The 25,095-nt window shown below is 44.1% G+C and overlaps 1 protein-coding gene across 2 annotated transcripts in view; it reads left to right on the top strand.

The window, feature by feature from the left end:
- Window positions 1-11,546: 11,546 nt before the first annotated feature.
- Window positions 11,547-25,095, top strand: part of ST8SIA6 (ST8 alpha-N-acetyl-neuraminide alpha-2,8-sialyltransferase 6) — a 106,422-nt gene continuing 92,873 nt past the window's right edge. Inside the window, exon 1 of one of the 2 annotated variants that reach the window (XM_073581875.1) lies at window positions 11,547-12,331. In XM_073581875.1, coding sequence (XP_073437976.1) covers window positions 12,225-12,331 — 107 coding nt within the window. In that variant the 5' untranslated portion in view covers window positions 11,547-12,224. The remainder of the gene's footprint in view (window positions 12,332-25,095) is intronic. The other variant, XM_073581874.1, reaches the window with a different exon arrangement.

Consider the following 25,095-nt stretch of genomic DNA (forward strand, 5'->3'; position numbering starts at 1 on the left):
GTGGGAAGCTTCCAAAATCTAGAAATGTCTTGTCTGATCTGGGACGGTTGGAAGGCATTAAACTGAATAAGCAGATATCGTTCTCGAGAGCCTCGGATATATCTCCTTGGTATACATCACGGTATATACCTATATACATACGTTGTGTTTTCTTAGCTCTCTAGGTTTCCTACTGACAGTATCACACAAGCTCGTTTTCACTCACTTTGAATGTAAAGAAATCAAAGCTGAACTTATCATTCCTGGCATGTGCTTGATCTACAAAATGTACTATTTCGTTTTGAAGTCTGACTTGCTGTAAAAGTCCATTAATTCCATGAGACCACAACTTAACCCGGCCCCGGGGTCTCAATTGGACCTGCCTAAGTTAAAGACTAATATATCCTACTAATGTCGCTCCCTCAGAGCATTGATCTTGGGGAAATGGAAATTGTGTTGGAGCCTAATGAAGGAACTGCAGGCAGTGATAGCAAATTCTAGGAAATGCCGGGCAGTGACAGCGTTTGAAGTATGTAATTATTCCAAATTGATTTAGTATGATGAGAGATGCAAATTCATACAGATAGATTTGTTTATGTGGTAAATGGTCATTGCCGTGGGGCCTCGCTGCAGGGGTATTCTCCGGGGAAGGATAAGCCTGGATTAGAGGGCTTCTATGTGGGTACAGTGGGTTTGGAAAGTATTCAGACCCCTTTAAATTTTTCACTCTTTGAAAGGGGGCTTCTACTCAATACTGAGCAAAGGGCCTGAATACTTATGACCATGTGATATTCCAGCTTTTCTTTTTTAATAAATTTGCAAAAATTTCTACATTTCTTTTTTTTCAGTAAAGATAGGGTGCAGAGTGCACATTAATGAGAAAAAAAAAAAAAGAACTTTTTTGAATTTACCAAATGGCTGCAATGAAACAAAGAGTGAAAAATTTAAAGGGGTCTGTATACTTTCCGCACCCTCTGTACATTCCCACGGGACGTAAATGCTGTGGGCTTTCTGTCTGGTTGTGTGCAAGGTAAATCAATAGCAGATTGTAGGATCAGCCATGTGGATGAGATTTAGGTGAAGATGAGCATTTCCACCCACGCTGACCTGGTCCGACATCCAGTCAGATCCTCCATAGAAGCCATTGTTCACGTCTGCCTCAGCCCAGCATCCTGGGCCCTTACTTGGCCTGGGGATATCATGTCGGAATAAGATGGGTAGTTGCCCTGAGCCCACTCACACGGTAGTGCCCACCAGGAGCTACTGCTACTCTTAACTAGATTTCCGAGCATAAAACAGTGATGTAGTGAAAGTCTGTGGTGGTGCAGAGAACCACGGTCTCCTTGCCCTATCACTCTCCATTTTGAAGGCCGAAGGTAACTTTCGATCTGCATCCTACAGAATGGCGAAGACATGCACATGACATCAGCGTCCTGGCACAGGAGGCGGGATGACAGCACTGGATCACCAGGATGCTGACTGCGCTGGCGACTCTTCCGGATCCCGAGGCTAGCAGAATATTTACATCATTTATTTTATTTTCTGACACACTATTACTTTTTGAGGGCTAACTCAGAGGGCACAGTTACTAAATATTGGGGGATTTATTACTATATATAGAGGGAGCAAAGGCATTATTACTATAATTGAGGTTATTAGGGACATTATTATTATATATGTGGGGATCAGGGGCATTATTACTAAAGATGGGGTTATTGGGGGCATTATTGCTATATATATACACTCACTGGCCACTTTATTAGGTACACCATGCTAGTAAGGGGTTGGACCCCCTTTTGCCTTCAGAACTGCCTCAATTCTTCGTGGCAGAGATTCAACAAGGTGCTGGAAGCATTCCTCAGAGATTTTGGACCATATTGACATGATGGCATCACACAGTTGGCGCAGATTTGTCGGCTGCACATCCCTGATGCGAATCTCCCGTTCCACCACATCCCAAAGATGCTCTATTGGATTGAGATCTGGTGACTGAGGAGGCCATTTGAGTACAGTAAACTCATTGTCATGTTCAAGAAACCAATCTGAGATGATTCGAGCTTTATGACATGGCGCATTATCCTGCTGAAAGTAGCCATCAGATGTTGGGTACATTGTGGTCATAAAGGGATGGACATGGTCAGCAACAATACTCAGGTAGGCTGTGGCGTTGCAACGATGCTCAATTGGTACCAAGGGGCCCAAAGAGTGCCCAGAAAAAATTCCCCACACCATGACACCACCACCACCAGCCTGAACCGTTGATACAAGGCAGGATGGATCCATGCTTTCATGTTGTTTACGCCAAATTCTGACCCTACCATCCGAATGTCGCAGCAGAAATCGAGACTCATCAGACCAGGCAACGTTTTTCCAATCTTCTACTGTCCAATTTCGATGAGCTTGTGCAAATTGTAGCCTCAGTTTCCTGTTCTTAGCTGAGAGGAGTGGTACCCAGTGTGGTCTTCTGCTGCTGTAGCCCATCTGCCTCAAAGTTCGACGCACTGTGCGTTCAGAGATGCTCTTCTGCCTACCTTGGTTGTAACGGGTGGCAATTTGAGTCACTGTTGCCTTTCTATCAGCTCGAACCAGTCTGCCCATTCTCCTCTGACCTCTGGCATCAACATGGCATTTCCGGCCACAGAACTGCCGCTCACTGGATTTTTTTTCTTTTTCGGACCATTCTCTGTAAACCCTAGAGATGGTTGTGCGTGAAAATCCCAGTAGATCAGCAGTTTCTGAAATACTCAGACCAGCCCTTCTGGCACCAACAATCATGCCACGTTCAAAGGCACTCAAATCACCTTTCTTCCCCATACTGATGCTCGGTTTGAACTGCAGGAGATTGTCTTGACCATGTCTACATGCCTAAATGCACTGAGTTGCCGCCATGTGATTGGCTGATTAGAAATTAAGTCTTAACACACAGTTGGACAGGTGTACCTAATAAAGTGGCCAGTGAGTGTATATATATAGCGAGAGAGAGAGAGGGATCAAAGGCTTTATTACTATATACAGTATAGAGGGATCAAGGGCTTAATTACTATTTATGGGGGAATCTGAGGCATTAGGACATTATAACTATATTATGGGGGATCAGGGGCATTATTACCATAAATGGGGAAATTGGGAGCGTTATTATATATGGGGATCAGAAGTATTATTACTATGTTATGGGGGATCAGGGGCATTATTACTATATATGAGGGAATCGGGGGCATTATTACTATATATAGGGGTCAGGTGCTTTGTTGCTATATATAGGGGGGATTAGGAGCATTAGTATTATGAGGAATTGGGCATTATTGTTATATTATGAGGGATTCAGGGGTATTACTATATTATGGGGGATTAGAGTCATTATTATTATATATGGGGGGATCAGGGGCATTATTCCTATATTAGGGGGATTAGTGTAATTATTACTATATATGGGGGATTAAGGTCATTATTACTATATATGGGGGATTAAGGTCATTATTAATATATATGTGGAATCAAGGACCTTGTTAATGGGGGGGATCAAGGACCTCTTAAAACCCACAGCATATCTGAGGTAAATTTTGACACATATCCGCATCAAAATCCACATATTGCAAATGCGTTTCGCAGGTGGATGTTTCAATCCTGTGTGGATGTGCCCTAAGCCTGCACTTTTAATTTTCATAGTTTTAGAGCTTTAAAAGATGAAAGTGACATAACTCCATTGAGTTTGACCTATAGCCTGACATGTCGACATCTGCCAAAAATTAATCTGCCCCATAAGTCAAGGTCTGATCCTTTCATAGAATCACAGAATGGTAGAGTTGGAAGGGATCTCCTGGGCCATCTGGTCCAACCCCCTGCTCAATACAGGATTCACTAAATCATCCCAGACAGATGTCGGTCCAGCCTCTGTTTGAAGACTTCCAATGAAGGAGAACTCACCACCTCTTGTGGCAGCCTGTTCCACTCACTGATCACCCTATCAAAAAAAAATTCTAATATGTAATCTGTGTCTCCTCCCATTCAGTTTCATCCCATTGCTTCTAGTCTTTCCTTGTGCAAATGAGAATAAAGTTGATCCTTCTACAATGTGACAGCCCTTGAGATATTTGTAGACAGCTATTAAGTCTCCTCTCAGTCTTCTCTTTTGCAAACTAAACATTCCCAAATCCTGCAACCTTTCCTCATAAGACAGGGTTTGCAGACCGGTCACCATTCTGGTCGCTCTTCTCTGAACTTGCTCCAGTTTGTTAATTTTTTTTTTAAATGTGGAGCCCAAAACTGGACACAGTATTCCAGATGAGGTCTGACCAAAGAGGAGTAGAGGGAAATAATGACTTCACTTGATCTAGACTGTATGGGTCATTCCATGTTACATTCACAAGCCAAAAACTGAGTTAATAAAGGCTACAAGCTGTTCTTTGAAGGCAGGCACAAAAATGAGTGAATGTATATTGTACATTAAACTATTCTCAATAGATTTCAACACAGTTTTATTTTTCATGAATTCAAATTAAATACAAAATACATTGTTATTACTTGGTAACTTAAGTTACAACACAATGTAGCAACTTACGTTACAAAGCTGATGGTAACTTACGTTACAATACCATTACTTCATATGAGAAGTAAACTTATTGTAACGTAAGCTACTAACAGTGTTGTAACGTAAGTTGACATGGAATGACCTGTATGCTTTGGTTAATACATCCCAGAATTGTATTTGCCTTTTTTGCTGCTGCATCACACTGATGACTCATGTTCAGTCTGTGATCTATTAGTATACCCAAGTCTTTTTCACATGTACTTTTGCTTAGCCCTATTCCTCCCATTCTGTATATAAGCCTTGTAGCATGACCAGGCCAGAAACTCATCTATAGACACCTGTTTCGGGGTGTTTGCCCCTTATCAGTGTAAAGTCTGTCAGTTGAATGTGACTGCATTGAGGCAACATGGACAAAATATTGTTTCTTCCAGCTTGGCACTTCTCTCTGGACACATTTCAAGGCTTGCTTAAGGGTCAACATTGATGTATAGAGTAGTTATGTTTTATAGTTGTGAATAGTCTCTTTAAATCTACGAAGAAGCTCATTTGCATACTTTTTTCCATGGTGCATTGCCTATTAGACCGTATACCAGTACTACCCCATGTTGCCTAAAGGGCATCACCTTGCTTTACACTGATGAGGGGCAAACACCTCGGAACAGCTGTTCACAGATGAGTTTGTGATCTGGCATTTATCCCTGGTCATGTTGTAAGGCTCGTGAAAGGGTCAGACAGTGATTGAAAGTATCTACATCCATTCTGTGAGAAAGCTAATTTGCATATGTTTCTCCCTTGGAGCATTGCCTGGAAGACTCCATAATTTCCCCCCTTTCTAAAACAGAAAAATAATAACAGGCTGGATACTGGATATTTTTGGCTGGCAGCAGAGGAGAAGCCGCAATGGTTTTCTGCATCTGGCAGTGATCTCCAAAACAGATAGTTAGTGGAATGGTTCCTTCTGTGGGATTGTTACCTACATGTGATCCCCCCGCTCCCGTCCTTCCTTCCTCTCTGTACCCCATTAGCGGTTTCAATACCATGGGCAGAAGCTGCAAATGACGGCACAGGAGATGCTTTATGATGTAAGGACAGTAGCAGATAATTATCAAACTGGAAGAATCCCCCTCCCACGGAACAGAAGAAGAACGCTTGAGTTCTCCGAGGCACATTATTTACTCAGCAGATACCCCAAGACGCACAAGCTGTGATTATCCATTCAATGTAATGATATATTCTGGATCTAACAGCTCCTACCATTGTAAGATCTCTTCTACTCTGCATTTTGTGATGGCGACTTATTATACAAACATGGATTCTACAGATCCGCTGCGCATAGAGAAGACACATGGTGTAATAGCAAACTAGCTTTCCTTGGAAAACATCTTTAAAAAGAAGTCCTGCCCTAAAAACAGATACTATCCTCATAGTGAGATTCTGTGCCAGCCAAAGCACCTCCATGGTCAGTGCCAGTCACAGTGTCCCAGACTCCCATGTATAGTACTGGCTAAAGAGCTCTAGCTGAGTGCCTCCACCATAAATGCAGGCCATAGTGCCCCATTAACAGTGCCAGGCACAATGCTCCTATGTATAATATTGGCTAAAGTTCTCAGGCAGAGAGACTGAACCATTATTGCAAGCTATGGTGCCCCATTAACAGTGCCAGACACACTGCTCCTATAATTAATGCCAGTTAGATTGCAGCAATGAAAAATATCCACTGTGCTCTCACGACTAGTATCAGCTAAAGTGCTCCAGCAGAGTGTCCTAGATGAAAGTCACAGTGCCCCAATAACAGTGCCAGACACAATGTTCCTATGTAAGTAATGGATAATGTGCTCCAGCAGAGTGTCGCCATCATAAATGCAAGCTATGGTGCCCCATTAAAGGGAATCTGTCACCCCATTTTTCGAGTATCAGCTGCCGGCACCACCATCAGGGGCTTATCTACAGCATTCTGTAATGCTGTAGATAACCCCCGATGTAACCTGAAAGAGAAGAAAAAAGAGTTAGATTATACTCACCCCGGGGCAGTCCAGGTCCGGTTTTGGTCCGGTGGGTGTCGCGGTTCAATCCGGCACCTCCCATCTTCTACCGGTGAGGGCAGAGCAGAGTCCTGCAGTGCCAGACACAATGTTCCTAAATATAGGATTGTCTAAAGTGTTCTTGCCTCCAGCAGAGTGATTCCATTATAAATGCAAGCTGTAATGCCCCATTAACAGTGCCAGACACAGTTTCTATAATTAATGCCAGTCAGGGTGCGCCTATGAAAAATGCCACTGTGCTCCCATGACCAGTAACGTCAATGATACGAGCCAGAGTGCCCCCATTATTGGTGCCAGCTGTAGTGCCCAATCAATTGTGTCAAAGTGTCACTGTAGAGAGTATAAAGTGTGAACCAGAGTGCCACCACAAATCCCGAGCGTCACAGCCTCCATAACTAATGCCAGATAGAATCTCTTCAACACCTCTGATGAATTGTGCCATGGTGGTTACCGTCATCCAGAGCGTCCCTAACTACAGTACCCATTACGGTGCCCAACGAATAAAACTACTGAAAGTGTCTGTGCCAATTAGAGTGCTTCTGTCAGCCAGAGTGCCACCATTAATAGCACCAGCCACAGTGTCTCCATAAGAATGCCATCCAGAATGCCCCCCGGTATGTTCCTAGTGCTCCAATGAATTGTACCAGCCAGCCATTTATATGGATGCCATAAAGTGGCGCCACGCGGAGCCGGAGCTGAGGATTTACCATTCATTTTAATGCCTGCCACGTAATACTACGTTTCCCCCAGTGATGCCAGCTGATCGCCAGCTGCTCGGCATGTAGAGAAGAAGAGACCTCAGTACTGACAATTAAAATCATCACTCTTGTAAAGAAACGTGTGTGGCAGGAAGAGTCACGACCGCGGACAATTCCAAATGATTAATGGTTTTCTGCGACTTTAACTTTCCTTTGCACCTAAATTGATTTTTTTTTACATCTTATTTGCAAACTTAGATTTCGAGATCCCGAGGAGAGGTGATATATTTGTAGGGAGGTAGGAAGAGTAGTGCAAAAAATATTGCAACTAGTTGTTACATACAACATAGAAAAGAGGGATGAGCGCATAACGCACCAGAATTTACCAAAGCTCTGCGCTGATGAGGTATAAAAGAGACAGAGATCTGTCGACAGAAAGGTGCCTTCAGTTGTCATATCCATGGACTACTTAAAAGAGTGCTCCCATTTTGGAAAATTAGGACTGAAATGGCCCCATCTCAAAATGACGGGAGCAGACAGCTGGGTGTGCATGCACATATTCGAGCAAGCACACATCTCTTTTTCATACTGTATAGGTGAATGGCAAGAGCTGCGTGTCATGAGGTGAGGTGGATCCTCAAAGCTCAAGGTCCAGGTGGGCACACGGGCCCCAGGCTCTAGTGCAGCAGTTAGGTGAAGCACTTGGAACACGGAGAGCTGAGGGACTGGAAAGCGCAGGCAGACAGGTGGAATGTTGGAAACCGCTGGCAGGCAGGATACATCCAGGAGACCACGGGTAAGCAGGCAAGATGCTGGAAACCACTGGCAGGTGGGAGACGTCCAGGAGACCAACGGCAAACAGGTGAGATGCTGGAAACTGTTGTCAGGCTGGAGACGTCCAGGAGACCACAGGCAAGCAGGTGTGATGCTGGAATCCGCTCTCACGCGTATACGTCCATGAGACCAAAGGCAAATAGGAAAGATGCTGGAAACCGCTGTCAGGCTTAATACATCTAGGAGACCAAAGACAAGCAGGTGTGGTGCTGGAAGATGCTGTCAAATGGGATATGTCAAGGGGATAAAGGTAAACAGGCCAGATGCTGGAAACCGCTGTCAGGCGGGAAACATCCAGGAGACCAAAGGTAAACAGACGAGATGCTGGAAACTGCTATCAGAAGGGATACGTCCAGGAGACCAAAGGCAAGCAGGTGTGATGTTGGAAATCGTTGTCATGAGGGAGATGTCCAGGAGACCACAGGAAAGCAGGTGTGATGCTGGAATCCGCTGGCAGGCAGAATACGTCCTGGAGAGCACAGGCAAGCAGGCAAGATGCTAGTGACGGCTGGCAGGTGGGAGACATCCCAGAGACCATAGACAAGTAGGCAGGAGACATCCAGGTAACCGCAGGCAGACAGTCGACGTCCAAGCTAGAGATTGCTGGCAGGCGGGAAATGGCCAGGAAACCACAGGCAAGTAGGTGAGATGTTGGAATACGCTGGCAAGCGGGATACATCTAGGAGACCGGAAGCAGGCAGGAGATATCCAGGAGATCACGGCAGCAACCGAGAAGATCAAGATATATGGAGCAAGAAAGAGTCTTAGCAATACTGAAGTATTAATACCAAGACAATGGTGTCTTTGTGAGCCATATATAGGCCAGGGTGGATGCTCACATGGGATCACACCTGGCCATTTGCAAAGTCCGACGTGGAGCACAATTGAGTCTAGCAGATCGGGGTGAAGGAATCAAGGCAACAGATCCGGGACAAGTGTGTAACGTTGAACATGCGCGATGACCTCTCTATTGACGGTGGCATGGGTCCGAGGCCTGCCATTTAGATAGATACTGGTCTCTGCGTTGGGGTCGGAATCCATTAGATATTTATCTATTTCATAAGCAGTTCCCAGAATTGTGCCGCCATCAATACGGAGGGGTCCCCACATATGCAGCTCTCTCCATTTGACAATATCGGATGTTCTTGCTCTGCGTTTGCAAATCCTGCGAATAAGCCGTGAATGTTTGCAATAAGAAAACCTTTAAAAAAAATGTCTACCCATTCACCAATAATAAATCAGCAGAACTGTAGATCCGTCGAAAACTCATGAAACTGCCTGAGCCAATCACCCTGACGGTATCTGTGTAGGCACAGATACAAACAATTTTAGAGTGCACATAATTAAATGAGGGGATCGGAAACTGAAGAGTAATACAGTAGTAACAGAAGGAATGCCTACAAGAGGCACTGGGAATGAATCTGATTGTCTGGGGTAGCGCATTCCAGAGAACAGGTGCAGCACAAGAGAAATGTAAGGATTATGTTTTCCATAGATTGTTGGTAGACTGTAAATCATGGGTATAGGTGGTAGTGGGATAGGGGAAGAGGTTCTGGAAAGGTGGATAAAAGTTTGAGCTCTGAAATGAAGTCTAAACTCCTATAGTTTTTTTCAGAGAGAAATGAGGGAGTGAAGGACAGCTTTGCATTCCCTACTGGTAATTGGAAAGGGCCCAGCAGATATTTGTGATATTAGTATAAGGAGGTATTGGTGGCACACTACAGTTACTATTGCACTGCCATTCACCACGACGGCCTCTGCGGTGAGAAGGTAGACGCTGGTTTTCTTGTGTTTGATTTGAATCCCTTTGTTAAGCCGTAAAATCTAACCACTAAGGGCGTGTAATGATTATTGGAGGCTGGGCTGAGGAGCACATGTACCGGGGTCCCGGGGTCCCACGCTTTGATCACTGGTGGTTGCTGTTAGGAGATGACAGCAGCTTGCAGCAGCAGCTCCCCTGATGGGATAAATCCCGCTCAGCCTGTAGAGCAGACATTTATTATCGGTATCGCTGGGAAACGGCATAATCAGATCACCCCGACCGCACGAATGTTCTCATCTCCGTACACACCGCCATCCGCTGCACACTCATCACGCGCTGACAGCAAAGAGCACGATTTATTCTACATCAGTAATTCTGCTGTTACACAACATAACACGCATCTAAGCTGCTGCAGAACCTCTTAACACACACCTCAGCTGCTGCAGAACCTCATAATACACACCTCAGCTGCTGCAGAACATCATAATACACACCTCACCTGCTGCAGAACCTCATAATACACACCTCACCTGCTGCAGAACCTCATAATGCACACCTCAGCTGCTGCAGAACATCATAATACACACCTCAGCTGCTGCAGAACATCATAATACACACCTCACCTGCTGCAGAACCTCATAATACACACCTCACCTGCTGCAGAACATCATAATACACACCTCACCTGCTGCAGAACATCATAACACACACCTCAGCTGCTGCAGAACCTCATAATACACACCTCAGCTGCTGCAGAACCTCATAATACACACCTCAGCTGCTGCAGAACCTCATAATACACACCTCAGCTGCTGCAGAACATCATATTACACACCTCAGCTGCTGCAGAACCTCATAATACACACCTCACCTGCTGCAGAACATCATAATACACACCTCACCTGCTGCAGAACCTCATAATACACACCTCAGCTGCTGCAGAACCTCATAATACACACCTCACCTGCTGCAGAACATCATATTACACACCTCAGCTGCTGCAGAACCTCATAATACACACCTCAGCTGCTGCAGAACATCATAATACACATCTCAGCTGCTGCAGAACCTCATAATACACACCTCAGCTGCTGCAGAACCTCATAATACACACCTCAGCTGCTGCAGAACCTCATAATACACACCTCAGCTGCTGCAGAACCTCATAATACACACCTCACCTGCTGCAGAACCTCATAATACACACCTCACCTGCTGCAGAACCTCATAATACACACCTCAGCTGCTGCAGAACATCATAATACACACCTCACCTGCTGCAGAACCTCATAATACACACCTCAGCTGCTGCAGAACATCATAATACACACCTCAGCTGCTGCAGAACCTCATAATACACACCTCAGCTGCTTCAGAACCTAATAGTACATATCGCAGCTGCTGCAGAACCTCATAATACACAATATTGCTGCAGTGACATATCGTCCATGCTGATGAATTGTCCGACGATCCCTACGCTGTCGGCACTAGGACAATCCTCTGCGGGCCCACCGCCCGGACAATGATGGCACCACTGACCGTCATCAGTATTTGGATTATTGGAGGGGCACAGGAGAGCTGCAGACCCTCAACAATGTGCCGGATTATTTCACATTCTGGATTATAGCAGATTATCTAACATGAATACAATCCTGGATTATCTAATAAATTAGAATAGAGCATGGCGAATTATCTAACATTCCAGAATATAAAAAGTTGGGTTCTCTTATCTTCGGGATTATAAACTATCAGATTCTGTAATATTCTGGGTGATGATGGACGGCATTCTCTCCTGTCTGTAGCTGGAGACGGTGAGCTCTGCTGTCCGCAGTGACGGACCTGGCGGCACAGAGCGGGGCACGGCGGCACAGACCGGGGCACGGCGGCACAGAGCGGGGCACGGCGGCTCAGACCGGGGCACGGCGGCACAGACCGGGGCACGGCGGCACAGACCGGGGCACGGCGGCACAGAGCGGGGCACGGCGGCACAGACCGGGGCACGGCGGCACAGACCGGGGCACGGCGGCACAGAGCGGGGCACGGCGGCACAGAGCGGGGCACGGCGGCTCAGACCGGGGCACGGCGGCACAGAGCGGGGCACGGCGGCACAGAGCGGGGCACGGCGGCACAGAGCGGGGCACGGCGGGCAGGTGGCCGTCACCCTGATGGCAGCTCCCGGCGCCCCCACAGCTGGAGAAGGTGAAAAGAGGAGGGAATGTAGGAGCTGTGGGAGGAGGCTGGGTGGGCTGCAGACAGGAGGGCGGAGGATGGGCGCCCAGCAGCCGTCTGTGTGGTGGCCGGCTCTGCAGACAGGTGGGGACTTCTGGTGACCTGGGAGGGTGGTCGCCGGCCGCGCTGTCATACCGGGGGGCACGCCTGGCATGTGGGGGCAAGGCATGAAGAGGAGCGCCGGCGTCCTGCTGCTGACCTGTCTGCTGCTGCTGCTCATCACCGGCTGGCTGACGATCCGGGACTCGGCGCACTACAGGTACCACACTGCCGGCCGGGTGGGGTCTATACCGCCCCTGTGTGAGGGGACCTGCAGCCTGTGACACCCGGCGTGGGGAGAAGTTTCACCCACTGACCCGCCATCCACGGGAGACTGTGGGAAGGATCCGGGTCTGACCTGTGCGTGTAATGTGTGGTCACTCGTGTCCTCTCACCTGTGTGTCACCGATCATCTAGAGACCACACCTGCAAATATCTATCTATCTATCTATCTATCTATCTATCTATTATCTATCTATCCATCTATCTATCCATCCATCCATCTATCTATCCATCTATCTATCTATCCCATATCTATCTATCCATCTATCTATCCATCTATCTATCTATCTATCTATCTATCTATCTATCCCATATCTATCTATCCATCTATCTATCCATCTATCTTTCCATCTATCTATCCATCTTTCTATCTATCCCATATCTCTCTATCCATCTATCTACCTATCCATCTATCTATCTATCCCATATCTATCTATCTATCTATCTATCTCTCTCTATTATCTATCTATCTATCTCATATCTATCTATCTACCTCTCTCATATCTATCTATCTATCTCTCTCATATCTATCTATCTATCTATCTATCACATATCTATCTATCTATCTATCTCATATCTATCTATCCCATATCTATCTATCCCATATCTATCTCTCTCTATTATCTATCTATCAATCTATCTATCTCATATCTATCTATCTCTCACAAATCTATCTATCTATCTCATATCTATCACATATCTATCTATCTATCTATCTATCTATCTATCTATCTATCCCATATCTATCTATCTCATATCTATCTATCTATTATCTATCTCTCTCTATATCTATCTATTATCTATCTATCTCTCTATTATCTATCTATCTATCTATGTATCCTATCACTGAGGTCGCAGTGTCACTATATTGCGGTGATACATACGTCTTCCTGTCTTTGTAGACGGAGGTGTCGGAAGCGTTCTGTACAGTCCAGGAGCCTGTATAATATACAGAGGCCGGCAGTCCCATGTAATCCCAGCAGCGTCTATGGTGTCTGCAGCTGATCCCAGCCTCAGATCATTCTGTTCTGTGTCATCAGATGGAATCCAGAGATCTGCTCTGATCTTATGGCGCCAGTCTCCAGTATTGTGATATTACGGTTCTATTTATTGGAGTGTTATACTCGGTTATATTCTTGCACTTTCTGTTGATAGATTCTCAGGGCGTTCTATCTGCTTTCTCTAGTCGCTATCTATCGATCACAGACAGGTCAGGCATGGTTCGCCTCCTCCGGGAGGCCTTTCTCTGTCGGTGAGGTCGGTGTCACACTGGAGACCACTCATGGCGATGTGCGCGTGGACATTGATGACACTTTCAGACATTTGTAGACATTTCTCTGCTTTTGTTGCTCACAGATGTCAGGTTCCAAAATCAAGAATATAAAAAAAATATTTTTACTTTTTCAGCCATCATACATGTACACATCACAATGTATGTATTCACACATACTGTACACACACATACTGTACACACACACATACTGTACACACACACATACTGTACACACACATACTGTACACACACATATACACACAAGCCCACACATTCACATACATACACATATGCACACACACACACACATACTGTACACACACATATACACACACATACTGTATACTGTACACACACATATACACACCTATATACATACACATATGCACACACACGTATATATACACACACACATGGCACTACTGTTCCAAAATTTGGGGTCACCTAGGCAATTTTGTGTTTTCCATGAAAACTCATACTTTTATTAATCAAATCAGTTACCAAATGAATTTATAACCTAGCCCAGACATTGACAAGGTTAGAAAAAAAGATTTTTATTTGAAATAATAATTTTCTCCTTCAAACTTTGCTTTTGTCACAGAGTGTTCCCTTTGCAGCAATTCCAGCATTGCAGACCTTTGGCATTCTAGCAGTTAATTTGCTGAGGTAATCTGGAGAAATTTCACCCCATTCTTCCAGAAGCCGCTCCCACAAGTTAGTTTGGCTTGATGGGCCATTTCTGGTACCATACGGTCAAGCTGCTCCCACAACAGCTCAATGGGGTTGAGATCTGGTGACTGCGCTGGCCACTCCATTACAGATAGAATACCAGCTGCCTGCTTCTTCCCTAAATAGTTCTTGCATAATTTGGAGGTGTGCTTTGGGTCACTGTCCTGTTGTAGGATGAAATTGGCTCCAATCAAGCGCTGTCCACAGGGTATGGCATGGCGTTGCAAAATGGAGCGATAGCCTTCCTTATTCAAAATCCCTTTTACCTTGTACAAATCTCCCACTTTACCAGCACCAAAGCAACCCCAGACCATCACATTACCTCCACCATGCTTGACAGATGGCGTCAGGCACTCTTCCAGCATCTTTTCAGTTGTTCTGCGTCTCACAAATGTTTTTCTGTGTGATCCAAACTCCTCAAACTTGGATTCGTCTGTCCATAACACTTTTTTTCCAGTCTTCCTCTGTCCAATGTCTGTGTTCTTTTCTCCATATTAATCTTTTCCTTTTATTACCCAGTCTCAGATATGGCTTTTTCTTTGCCACTCTGCCCTGAAGGCCAGCATCCCGGAGTCTTCACTAGAGGTTGACACTGGCGTTTTGCATGTACTATTTAATGAAGCTGCCAGTTGAGGACCTGTGAGGCGTCAATTTCTCAAGCTGCAGACTCTAATGTACTTGTCTTGTTGCTCAGTTGTGCAGTGGGGCCTCCCACTTCTCTTTCTACTCTGGTTAGAGCCTGTTTGTGCTCTCCTCTGAAGGGAGTAGTACACACCGTTGTAAGAAATCTTCAGGTTCTTGGCAATTTCTCGCATGGAATTTCCTTAATTTCTAAGAACAAGAATAGACTGTCGAGTTTCACATGAAAGTTCTTTTGTTCTGGCCATTTTGAGAGTTTAATGGAACCAACAAATGTAATGCCCCAGATTCTCAACTAGCTCAAAGGAAGGTCAGGTTTATAGCTTCTCTAATCAGCCAAACTGTTTTCAGCTGTGCTGACATACTTGCACAAGGGTTTTCAAGAGTATTCTAACCATCCATTAGCCTTCTTACACAGTTAGCAAACACAAAGTACCATAAGAACACTGGAGTGATGGTTGTTGGAAACACAAACACATACACACAAATACAAACATACATGTATACATACACACACACACATTTACACACACATATATACACACAACCACATGCATACACATACACACACGTATATATATATATGCACATACATACAATCATGTGCACGCACACACACATATACAGTCATATGTAAAAGTTTGGGCACGCCTATTAATGTTAACCTTTTTTCTTTATAACAATTTTGGTTTTTGCAACAGGTATTTCAGTTTCATATATCTAATAACTGATGGACTCAGTTATATTTCTGGATTCAAATGAGGTTTATTGTACTAACAGAAAATGTGCAATCTGCATTTAAACAAAATTTGACCGGTGCAAAAGTATGGGCACCCTTATCATTTTCTTGATTTGAACACTCCTAACTACTTTTTACTGACTTCCTGAAGCACTAAATTGGTTTTGTAACCTCATTGAGCTTTGAACTTCATAGCCAAGTGTATCAAATAATGAGAAAAGGTGTTTAAAGTGGCCACTTGCAAGTAGTTCTCCTATTTGATTCTCCTATGAAGAGTGGCATCATGGGCTCCTCAAAACAACTCTCAAATGATCTGAAAACCAAGATTATTCAACATAGCTTTTCAGGGGAAGGATACAAAAAGTTGTCTCAGAGATTTAACCAGTCAGTTTCCACTGTGAGGAACATAGTAAGGAAATGGAAGAACACAGGTACAGTTCTTGGTAAGCCCAGAAGTGGCAGGCCAAGAAAAATATCAGAAAGGCAGAAAAGAAGAATGGTGAGAACAGTCAAGGACAATCCACAGACCACCTCCAAAGACCTGCAGCATCATCTTGCTGCAGATGGTGTCACTGTGCATCGGTCAACAATACAGCGCATGCATAACGCCTTTTTGTATGACCAAACAACTCAATCTTTGTTTCATCAGTTCACAGGACCTTCTTCCAAAATGTAACTGGTTTGTCCAAATGTGCTTTTGCATACCTCAGGTGACTCTGTTTGTGGCGTGCTTGCAGAAACGGCTTCTTTCGCATCACTCTCCCATACAGCTTCTCCTTGTGCAAAGTGCGCTGTATTGTTGACCGATGCACAGTGACACCATCTGCAGCAAGATGATGCTGCCGGTCTTTGGAGGTGGTCTGTGGATTGTCCTTGACGGTTCTCACCATTCTTCTTCTCTGCCTTTCTGATATTTTTCTTGGCCTGCCACTTCTGGGCTTAACAAGAACTGTACCTGTGTTCTTCCATTTCCTTACTATATTCCTCACAGTGGAAACTGACAGGTTAAATCTGTGAGACAACTTTTTGTATCCTTCCCCTGAAAAGCTATGTTGAATAATCTTGGTTTTCAGATCATTTGAGAGTTGTTTTGAGGAGCCCATGATGCCACTCTTCATTGGAGAATCAAATAGGAGAACTACTTGCAAGTGGCCACCTTAAATACCTTTTCTCATGATTTGATACACCTGGCTATGAAGTTCAAAGCTCAATGAGGTTACAAAACCAATTTAGTGCTTCAGGAAGTCAGTAAAAAGTAGTTAGGAGTGTTCAAATCAAGAAAATGATAAGGGTGCCCATACTTTTGCACCGGTCAAATTTTGTTTAAATGCAGATTGCACATTTTCTGTTAGTACATTAAACCTCATTTGAATCCAGAAATATAACTGAGTCCATCAGTTATTAGATATATGAAACTGAAATAGCTGTTGCAAAAACCAAAATTGTTATAAAGAAAAAAGGTTAACATTAATAGGGGTGCCCAAACTTTTACATATGACTGTATATGTGCATACACACAGTATATACACACAAATATACACACATACATATAAACACACATGTGCAGTATACACACATGCATATACACTCACATATATACATGCACATATATAAATATACAACCACGTGCACACACACATATATACTCACATATACACATACACATAAATACACACATACTTGTATATATTTACACACATATACACACACATATATACACACTTATATATACACACATATGCACAAACATATACACACAAGCACACACATACATGTATACATACACACATATGCAGTCTTTTTTTCAAGTGTCACATTCTGATTTTCACTGCCCCGTGCACACTCACATCCATTCATTGTTGATGTCTTATGATAGAGTTCTGACTCCTCCACTATATTTCGTGCTCCTCACAATATTCGTGTTCACACTCCCAATTCACAGAGGTCACTAAGGCCTGTTTCATATTTCCGTTTTTTGACGTCAGTCAAAATCCGCCACTTTTAGAAAAAACGGATCCGCCCCTTTTTTGGCGGATCCGTTTTTTCCTCCATAGACTTGCATTAGCGGCGGATTTTGACTGATGGTCGTCCGTCGCATCCGTTTTCTGACGGATCCGTTAGGATTGTAGTGTCTCCCAGGTGGAGGAGACGGACTGTGAAACGTTTTTTTTGAGCGATGGACCGCTATTTTCAATTCCGCATGCCCGGCAGATTTGCTCTGCCTAGCATTTTAACCCTGAATAGTGTTCTGGAAACGCCGTGAAATCTTCTCTCTCTCAAGAAGGGGTTGTCCTAGCAGTTTACAGCCCCTTTAAAGGATGGAGATACTGAGTAATGTATTGACAGTATGGTATGGGGCGAGAGGAGCAGAGCAGATTGATATAGTTTTAGAAGTCCAGCAATTGACAGCTTTTTTGTATGTTTAATTACTGTCAATCACAGGTTAGGACCGCCCTCTGGACTCCTAAGCTAATTACACAGTATACCAAATCTTTTTGAACAAAACTATACACAGTATGTGTGTGAATAGCTTTTGCTGCTCTGTATCATGCTGCTGCTGAAAAAAATAAAGTTACCACAATCAATGTGACAGGTTCCCTTTAAAATATATATTTTTTTGTACGTGATGCATTTTTAAGACAGTCTGAACACACACATATAGACATACACAGGTGCATATACAAACACAGAAATACAGTGGCTTGCGAGAGTATATTACAACTAGAGATGGGCGGACACCTGGATGTTCGGGCCCATTGGTTTGGAACAGTTACAAAAAGTTCTGGTTCGGGTTCTATTCTGGTTCACTTCAATGTGGGCCCAGAACATCCAGTGTTTGCCACGCTGTCATGCGCATGACAGCACAGCAAACACTGCTTCTGATCGGTAGTAAAATTGTCACCACTGGTCAGACAGCTGCAGTTCCCACGCTGTCAAAAGACAGCAGGAGGGCTCAGCTGTGATCGGAGGTATAAAGTTTGCTTCCGGTCACTGGTGTTACCTGATGGGAGTACTGCTCCTATCAGCCGACGCCTGCTGCCGCTGAAAAACAGCAAGAGCAGAGGCGGCTGATTGGAGTATTCATCAGCTGGCACCTGCGTTGGAAATAAATAATTTATTTTTGATAACCAGCCAGGCAAAACTAACAGCTGAGTGCTGCAACCCTCACCTGTCAGCTTCAAAAAGACTGGTTATCAAGAATAAAGGGGCCCCCTCTCTGATTTTTTTTAATTATTTAAATAACTAATTTAAAAAACATGGTGTGGGGTCTCCCCCATTTTTGACAACCAGGCTTGCTAAAACAGAGAGCTGGGGGGCTGGTATTCTCAGGCTGGTAAGAGGCCATGGATATTGCCCCCCCAGCCTAAAAATAGTAGCCCGCAGTGGGCCAGAAAAGGCACATCTATTAGATGCGACAATTCTGGCACTTTGCCCTGCTCTTCCCACTTGCCCTGTAGTTGTGGCAAGTGTGGTTCATATTTGTGGGGTTGATGCCACCTTTGTATTGTCAGGTGACATCAAGCCCACGGCTTAGTAATGGAGAGGCATCTATAAGACACGTATCCATTACTAATCCTATAGTTATATTGTAAATAAACACACAGCAAGTATAAATTTGAAATAAAGCAAAACAGAGTTTTACATTTTTATTTAAAAATAACAAACACAGTTATACTCTTCTAACGCCTAATTCCACCAAAGCCCTCGTCTTCTGTAATAAACACAAATAATAAACCAACCTTATCCCTCACCTCTCCGTTGTTCTGACCCATGCCGTAATCCATGTCTTGAGGATAAACTGTTTTCAACCTGGCCGGTGCCTAAATGCGACCGTACAGGCTGAAAACCATTGATGAATGAGCTTCTGCGAGCGCAGCATCAGTGACTACAGGTGACATCACAAGGTTACTGCCTCTCCATTAATAAGCGATAAGCTTGATGTCACCTGACAATAAAAAGGTGAAATCAACCCCACAAATATGAACCCCCCTTGCCACCTCTACAAGATAAGTGGGAAGATCCAGGTAAAGTGCCAGAATTGACGCATCTAATAGATGCTGTCTGCTTTAACAAGACTGGTTGTCAAAAATGAGGGGACCCAACACTTTGTTTTAAAATTATTTATTTAAATATTTATTTATTTGATAACCAGCCTTGCCGAAGCTGACAGCTAAGGGTTGTAGTCCCCAGCTGTGAGTTTTGCCTGGCTGGATATTAAAATTACAGGGCAACCAATGCCGTTTTTTTTTTTAATTACCGTATTTATATTCAGCGTGGGCGCCGGCTGATGAATACTCCAATCAGCTGCTCCTGCTCTTGCTGTTATTAGCGGCAGCAGGCGGCAGCTGATGGGAGCAGTAGCCCATCAGCCGACACCAATGACCGGAGGTAAACTTTATACCTTCAATCATAGATGCAGGTTCCCACTGTCATTTTACATCATGGGAACCGCAGCTGTATGACAGGCGGTAATGATTTTATCGCCGATCAGAAGCAGTGTTTGCCACGCTGTCATGCACATGACAGTGTGACAAACACCCAGTGTTCGGGGGGCCGAACGCGAACAGTAGGTGTTCGGTGAAGACACCGAACTTTACTGTTCGGGTTCAACCATCTGTAATTACAACCTGTGTTTGAATATTTTTGTGATCCAATTTGTGTGTAACGCATCAGCACTAAATTATCTAAGTTGGTGAAGTGGGAAAAATATAGGCATAAATTAAATGTATGGGGTCAAATAACTAAATATTGGCATGTGCATATGTATTCACCCCTTTTGCTAGGAAGCCCCTAAAAATTTCTGGTGCAAGCAATTATAAGTCACATGCTTAGTGACAGGACATCCCCCTGTATGCAGTCTAACTGTCACATGTCTGTCAGTATATACACTTTATCTTTTTTGAAAGGCCACAGAGGCTGCAACACCATTAACAAGAAGCACCACTAACCCAACCCCAAGAAGACCAAGAAGATCTCCAAACAACATCATGAAGACCAAGAAGATCTCCAAAGTCAGGGACAAAGTTGTGGAGAAGTACAAGTCAGGGTTGGGCTATACAAAAATATCCCAATCTCTGATGATCCCCCAGAGAACTATCAAATCCATTATCATCAAATGGAAAGAACATGGTGCCACAACAAACTTGCCAAGAGAGGGACGCCCACCGAAACCCTCATCCTGGGCAGGGAGGGCATTAATCAGAAAGGCATCACAGAGACTAAAGATAACCCTGAAGGAGCTGCAGAGATCCCAAGAAGAGTCTGGAGTATCTGTCCATGCGACCACAATAAGCCGAACACTCCATAGAGGTAGCCTTTATGGAAGAGTGGGCAGAAAAAGCCTTTACTTACACACAAAAATTGTAAGGCTCATTTTGAGTTTGTCAAAAGAAATGTGGGAGACTCCCCAAATGTACGCAGGAAGGTGCTGTGGTCAGATGAGACCAAAATTGAACTTTTTGGCCACCAAGGAAAATGCTATGTCTGGTGCCAAATCAACACAGTTCATCACTCCAAGAACACCATCCCCACAGTGAAACTTGGTGGTGGCAGCATAATGCTGTGAGGATATTTTTTGGCAGCAGAGACAGGGAAAATGGTCCAATTCGAGGGGAAGATAGATGGGGCGAAATACAGGGATATTCTTGAGCAAAACCTGTTTCAGTCTGTCAGTTATTTGAGACTGGGACGGAGGTTCACCTTCCAAGAAGACAATGACCCAAAGCATACTGCTAAAGAAACACTCGAGTGTTTTAAGGGGAAACATATAAATGTTTTGGAGTTGCCTAATCAAAGCCCACACCAGACGTTAATCCAATGGAGAATCTGTGGTCAGACGTTAAGATCGTCGTTCACCAGAGGAAACCATCTAACATGAAGGAGCTGGAACAGTTTTGCGTTGATGAATGGCAAAAATTGCAGTTGCAAAATGTGGAAAGTTCATAGAGACTTATCCAAAGGGACTTGCCCCTGTAATTGCTGCAGAAGGAGGCTTTACAAAGTACTGACTTTAGGGGGGGGATGAATAGTTACAGTTGTGGCCAAAAGTATTGACACCCCTGCAATTCTGTCAGATAATACTCAGTTTCTTCCTGAAAATTATTGCAAACACAAATTCTTTGGTATTATTATCTTCATTTAATTTGTCTTAAATGAAAAAACACAAAAGAGAATGAAGCAAAAAGCAAAACATTGACCATTTCACACAAAACTCCAAAAATGGGCCAGACAAAAGTATTGGCACCCTCAGCCTAATACTTGGTTGCACAACCTTTAGCCAAAATAACTGCGACCAACCGCTTCCGGTAACCATCAATGAGTTTCTTACAATGCTCTACTGGAATTCTAGACCATTCTTCTTTGGCAAACTGCTCCAGGTCCCTGATATTTGAAGGGTGCCTTCTCCAAACTGCCATTTTTAGATCTCTCCACAGGTGTTCTATGGGATTCAGGTCTGGACTCATTGCTGGCCACCTTAGAAGACTCCAGTGCTTTCTCTCAAACCATTTTCTAGTGCTTTTTGAAGTGTGTTTTGGGTCATTGTCCTGCTGGAAGACCCATGACCTCTGAGGGAGACCCAGCTTTCTCACACTGGGCCTTACATTATGTTGCAAAATTTGTTGGTAGTCTTCAGACTTCATAATGCCATGCACACGGTCAAGTAGTCCAATGCCAGAGGCAGCAAAGCAACCCCAAAACATCAGGGAACCTCCGCCATGTTTGACTGTAGGGACCGTGTTCTTTTCTTTGAATGCCTCTTTTTTTCTCCTGTAAACTCTATGTTGATGCCTTTGCCCAAAAAGCTCTACTTTTGTCTCATCTGACCAGAGATCATTCTTCCAAAATGTTTTAGGCTTTTTCAGATAAGTTTTGGCAAACTCCAGCCTGGCTTTTTTATGTCTCGGGGTAAGAAGTGGGGTCTTCCTGGGTCTCCTACCATACAGTCCCTTTTCATTCAGATGCCGACGGATAGTACGGGTTGACACTGTTGTACCCTCGGACTGCAGGGCAGCTTGAACTTGTTTGGATGTTAGTCGAGGTTCTTTATCCAACATCCGCACAATCTTGCGTTGAAATCTCTTGTCAATTTTTCTTTTCCGGCCACATCTAGGGAGGTTAGCCACAGTGTCATGGGCTTTAAACTTCTTGATGACACTGCGCACGGTAGACACAGGAACATTCAGGTCTTTGGAGATGGACTTGTAGCCTTGAGATTGCTCATGCTTCCTCACAATTTGGTTTCTCAAGTCCTCAGACAGTTCTTTGGTCTTCTTTCTTTTCTCCATGCTCAGTGTGGTACACACAAGGACACAGGACAGAGGTTGAGTCAACTTTATTCCATGTCAACTGGCTGCAAGTGTGATTTAGTTATTGCCAACACCTGTTAGGTGCCACAGGTAAGTTACAGGTGCTGTTAATTACACAAATTAGAGAAGCATCACATGATTTTTCGAACAGTGCCAATACTTTTGTCCACCCTCTTTTTTATGTTTGGTGTGGAATTATATCCAATTTGGCTTTAGGACAATTCTTTTTGTGTTTTTTCATTTAAGACAAATGAAGATAATAATAACAAAGAATTTGTGTTTGCAATCATTTTCAGGAAGAAACTGAGTATTATCTGACAGAATTGCAGGGGTGTCAATACTTTTGGCCACAACTGTATGCACACTTAAGTTTCCAGATATTTTGTGCTATTTGTTGTTTGCTTCATAAAGAAAAGAAAACCAAATGTTCACAGTAGTAAGCATGTTCAGATTGTGAGGTAGGCAGCAAAACACGAAAGATGCCGGAGGGGGGGAGGGTGAATCCTTTCCCAAGCCACTGTATATGCACAGACACCTACATCAAAAAACATACATAAAAGTACAAATATAGACACGCACACAATTATGAACATACACATATAGACATGCACAGATACATATAGACACAAACATATACACATACCAATACAGACAAAATACAGCAACACACTCTTACAAAGAGACAAATTCAGACATCCAGGAACACACACATATATGTTTATATATAACTATACACAAATCTACATAGATACAAATACACTGACCTACACACACATCCATGAACACACAAATATGTACATCTACAGATAGATACACAAACATATACATGTACATACGTACAAAATACACTGATACGCACACATAAAGACACACATACACAAACATACGCACACATACACAAATCCTTAAATATGTACACATATACACACAGATACATACATACACAGACTGCAGTCATACGCTGTCACAGACAAATACCTACATGTAGACATAACTTTATACACACTGTAGTGCAGCGGTGTTGGTGCAGTGTGATAGATAGGCAGGGACCACAGAAAAGTTTAAAGCAAAGTTTCTTTAAAGGGGATCGGTCACCTCATTTTTGGCCAATGAGCTGCAGCCACAGCCATCAGGGGCTTATCCACAGCATTCTGTAATCCTGTAGATAAGCCCCCGATGTAACCTGAAAGGTATGAAAAACGAGTTAGATTATATTCACCCCGGCGTTCGGTCCGGTTCGATGGGTGTCGCGGTACAGTAAATCTTCTAGCGATGACGTCCTCCTCCTTCTGCCGCAGCTCCTGCGCAGGTGTACTATATCTGCCCTGTTGAGGGCAGAGTAAAGTGCTGCAGTGCGCAGGCGCCGGACCTCTCTGACCTTTCCCGGCGCCTGCGCACTGCAGTACTTTACTCTTCCCTCAACAGGGCAATTATAGTACGCCTGCGCAGGAGCCGCAGCAGAAGAAGGAGGACGTCATTGCATGAAGATGGGAGGCGCCAGACCAGACCGCGACACCCACCGGTGAGTATAATCTAGCTTGTTTTTCTCATCTTTCAGGTTACATCAGGGGCTTATCTACAGCATTACAGAATGCTGTAGATAAGCCCCTGATGACGGTGGGCGCAGCTCATAGGCTGAAAATGGGATGACAGATTCCCTTTAATGTCCAAAATAACTCACAAATGGAAAACAAATGATATCCTCCGGATCGCAGCCGGGGTGTCAAGAAAGTCCGTATCCGAGATTGGTTGCCGTGGGCGACGGCACCACTGTGTCACACTGAGGGGTGCCAGGCATTTTGGCTTCGCTTGGCTCCGTGTTACTTAGCACATAAGCCGGATGTTGCAGAGCCACCTGCTCTGCAGTTTGTAAACCAAGACCGACACACCCAACCCTTGCTGCAGGGTTTTTAAGTGGAATCTGTGGCAAATTAAATGAAGATAATAATACCAAAGAATTTGTGTTTGCAATAATTTTCAGGAAGAAACTGAGTATTATCTGACAGAATAGCAGG

This window comes from Dendrobates tinctorius, unplaced genomic scaffold (genome assembly GCF_039654945.1).
Source record: "Dendrobates tinctorius isolate UK_male_01 unplaced genomic scaffold, ASM3965494v1 ptg000070l, whole genome shotgun sequence".
Taxonomy (NCBI): Eukaryota; Metazoa; Chordata; class Amphibia; order Anura; family Dendrobatidae; genus Dendrobates; species Dendrobates tinctorius.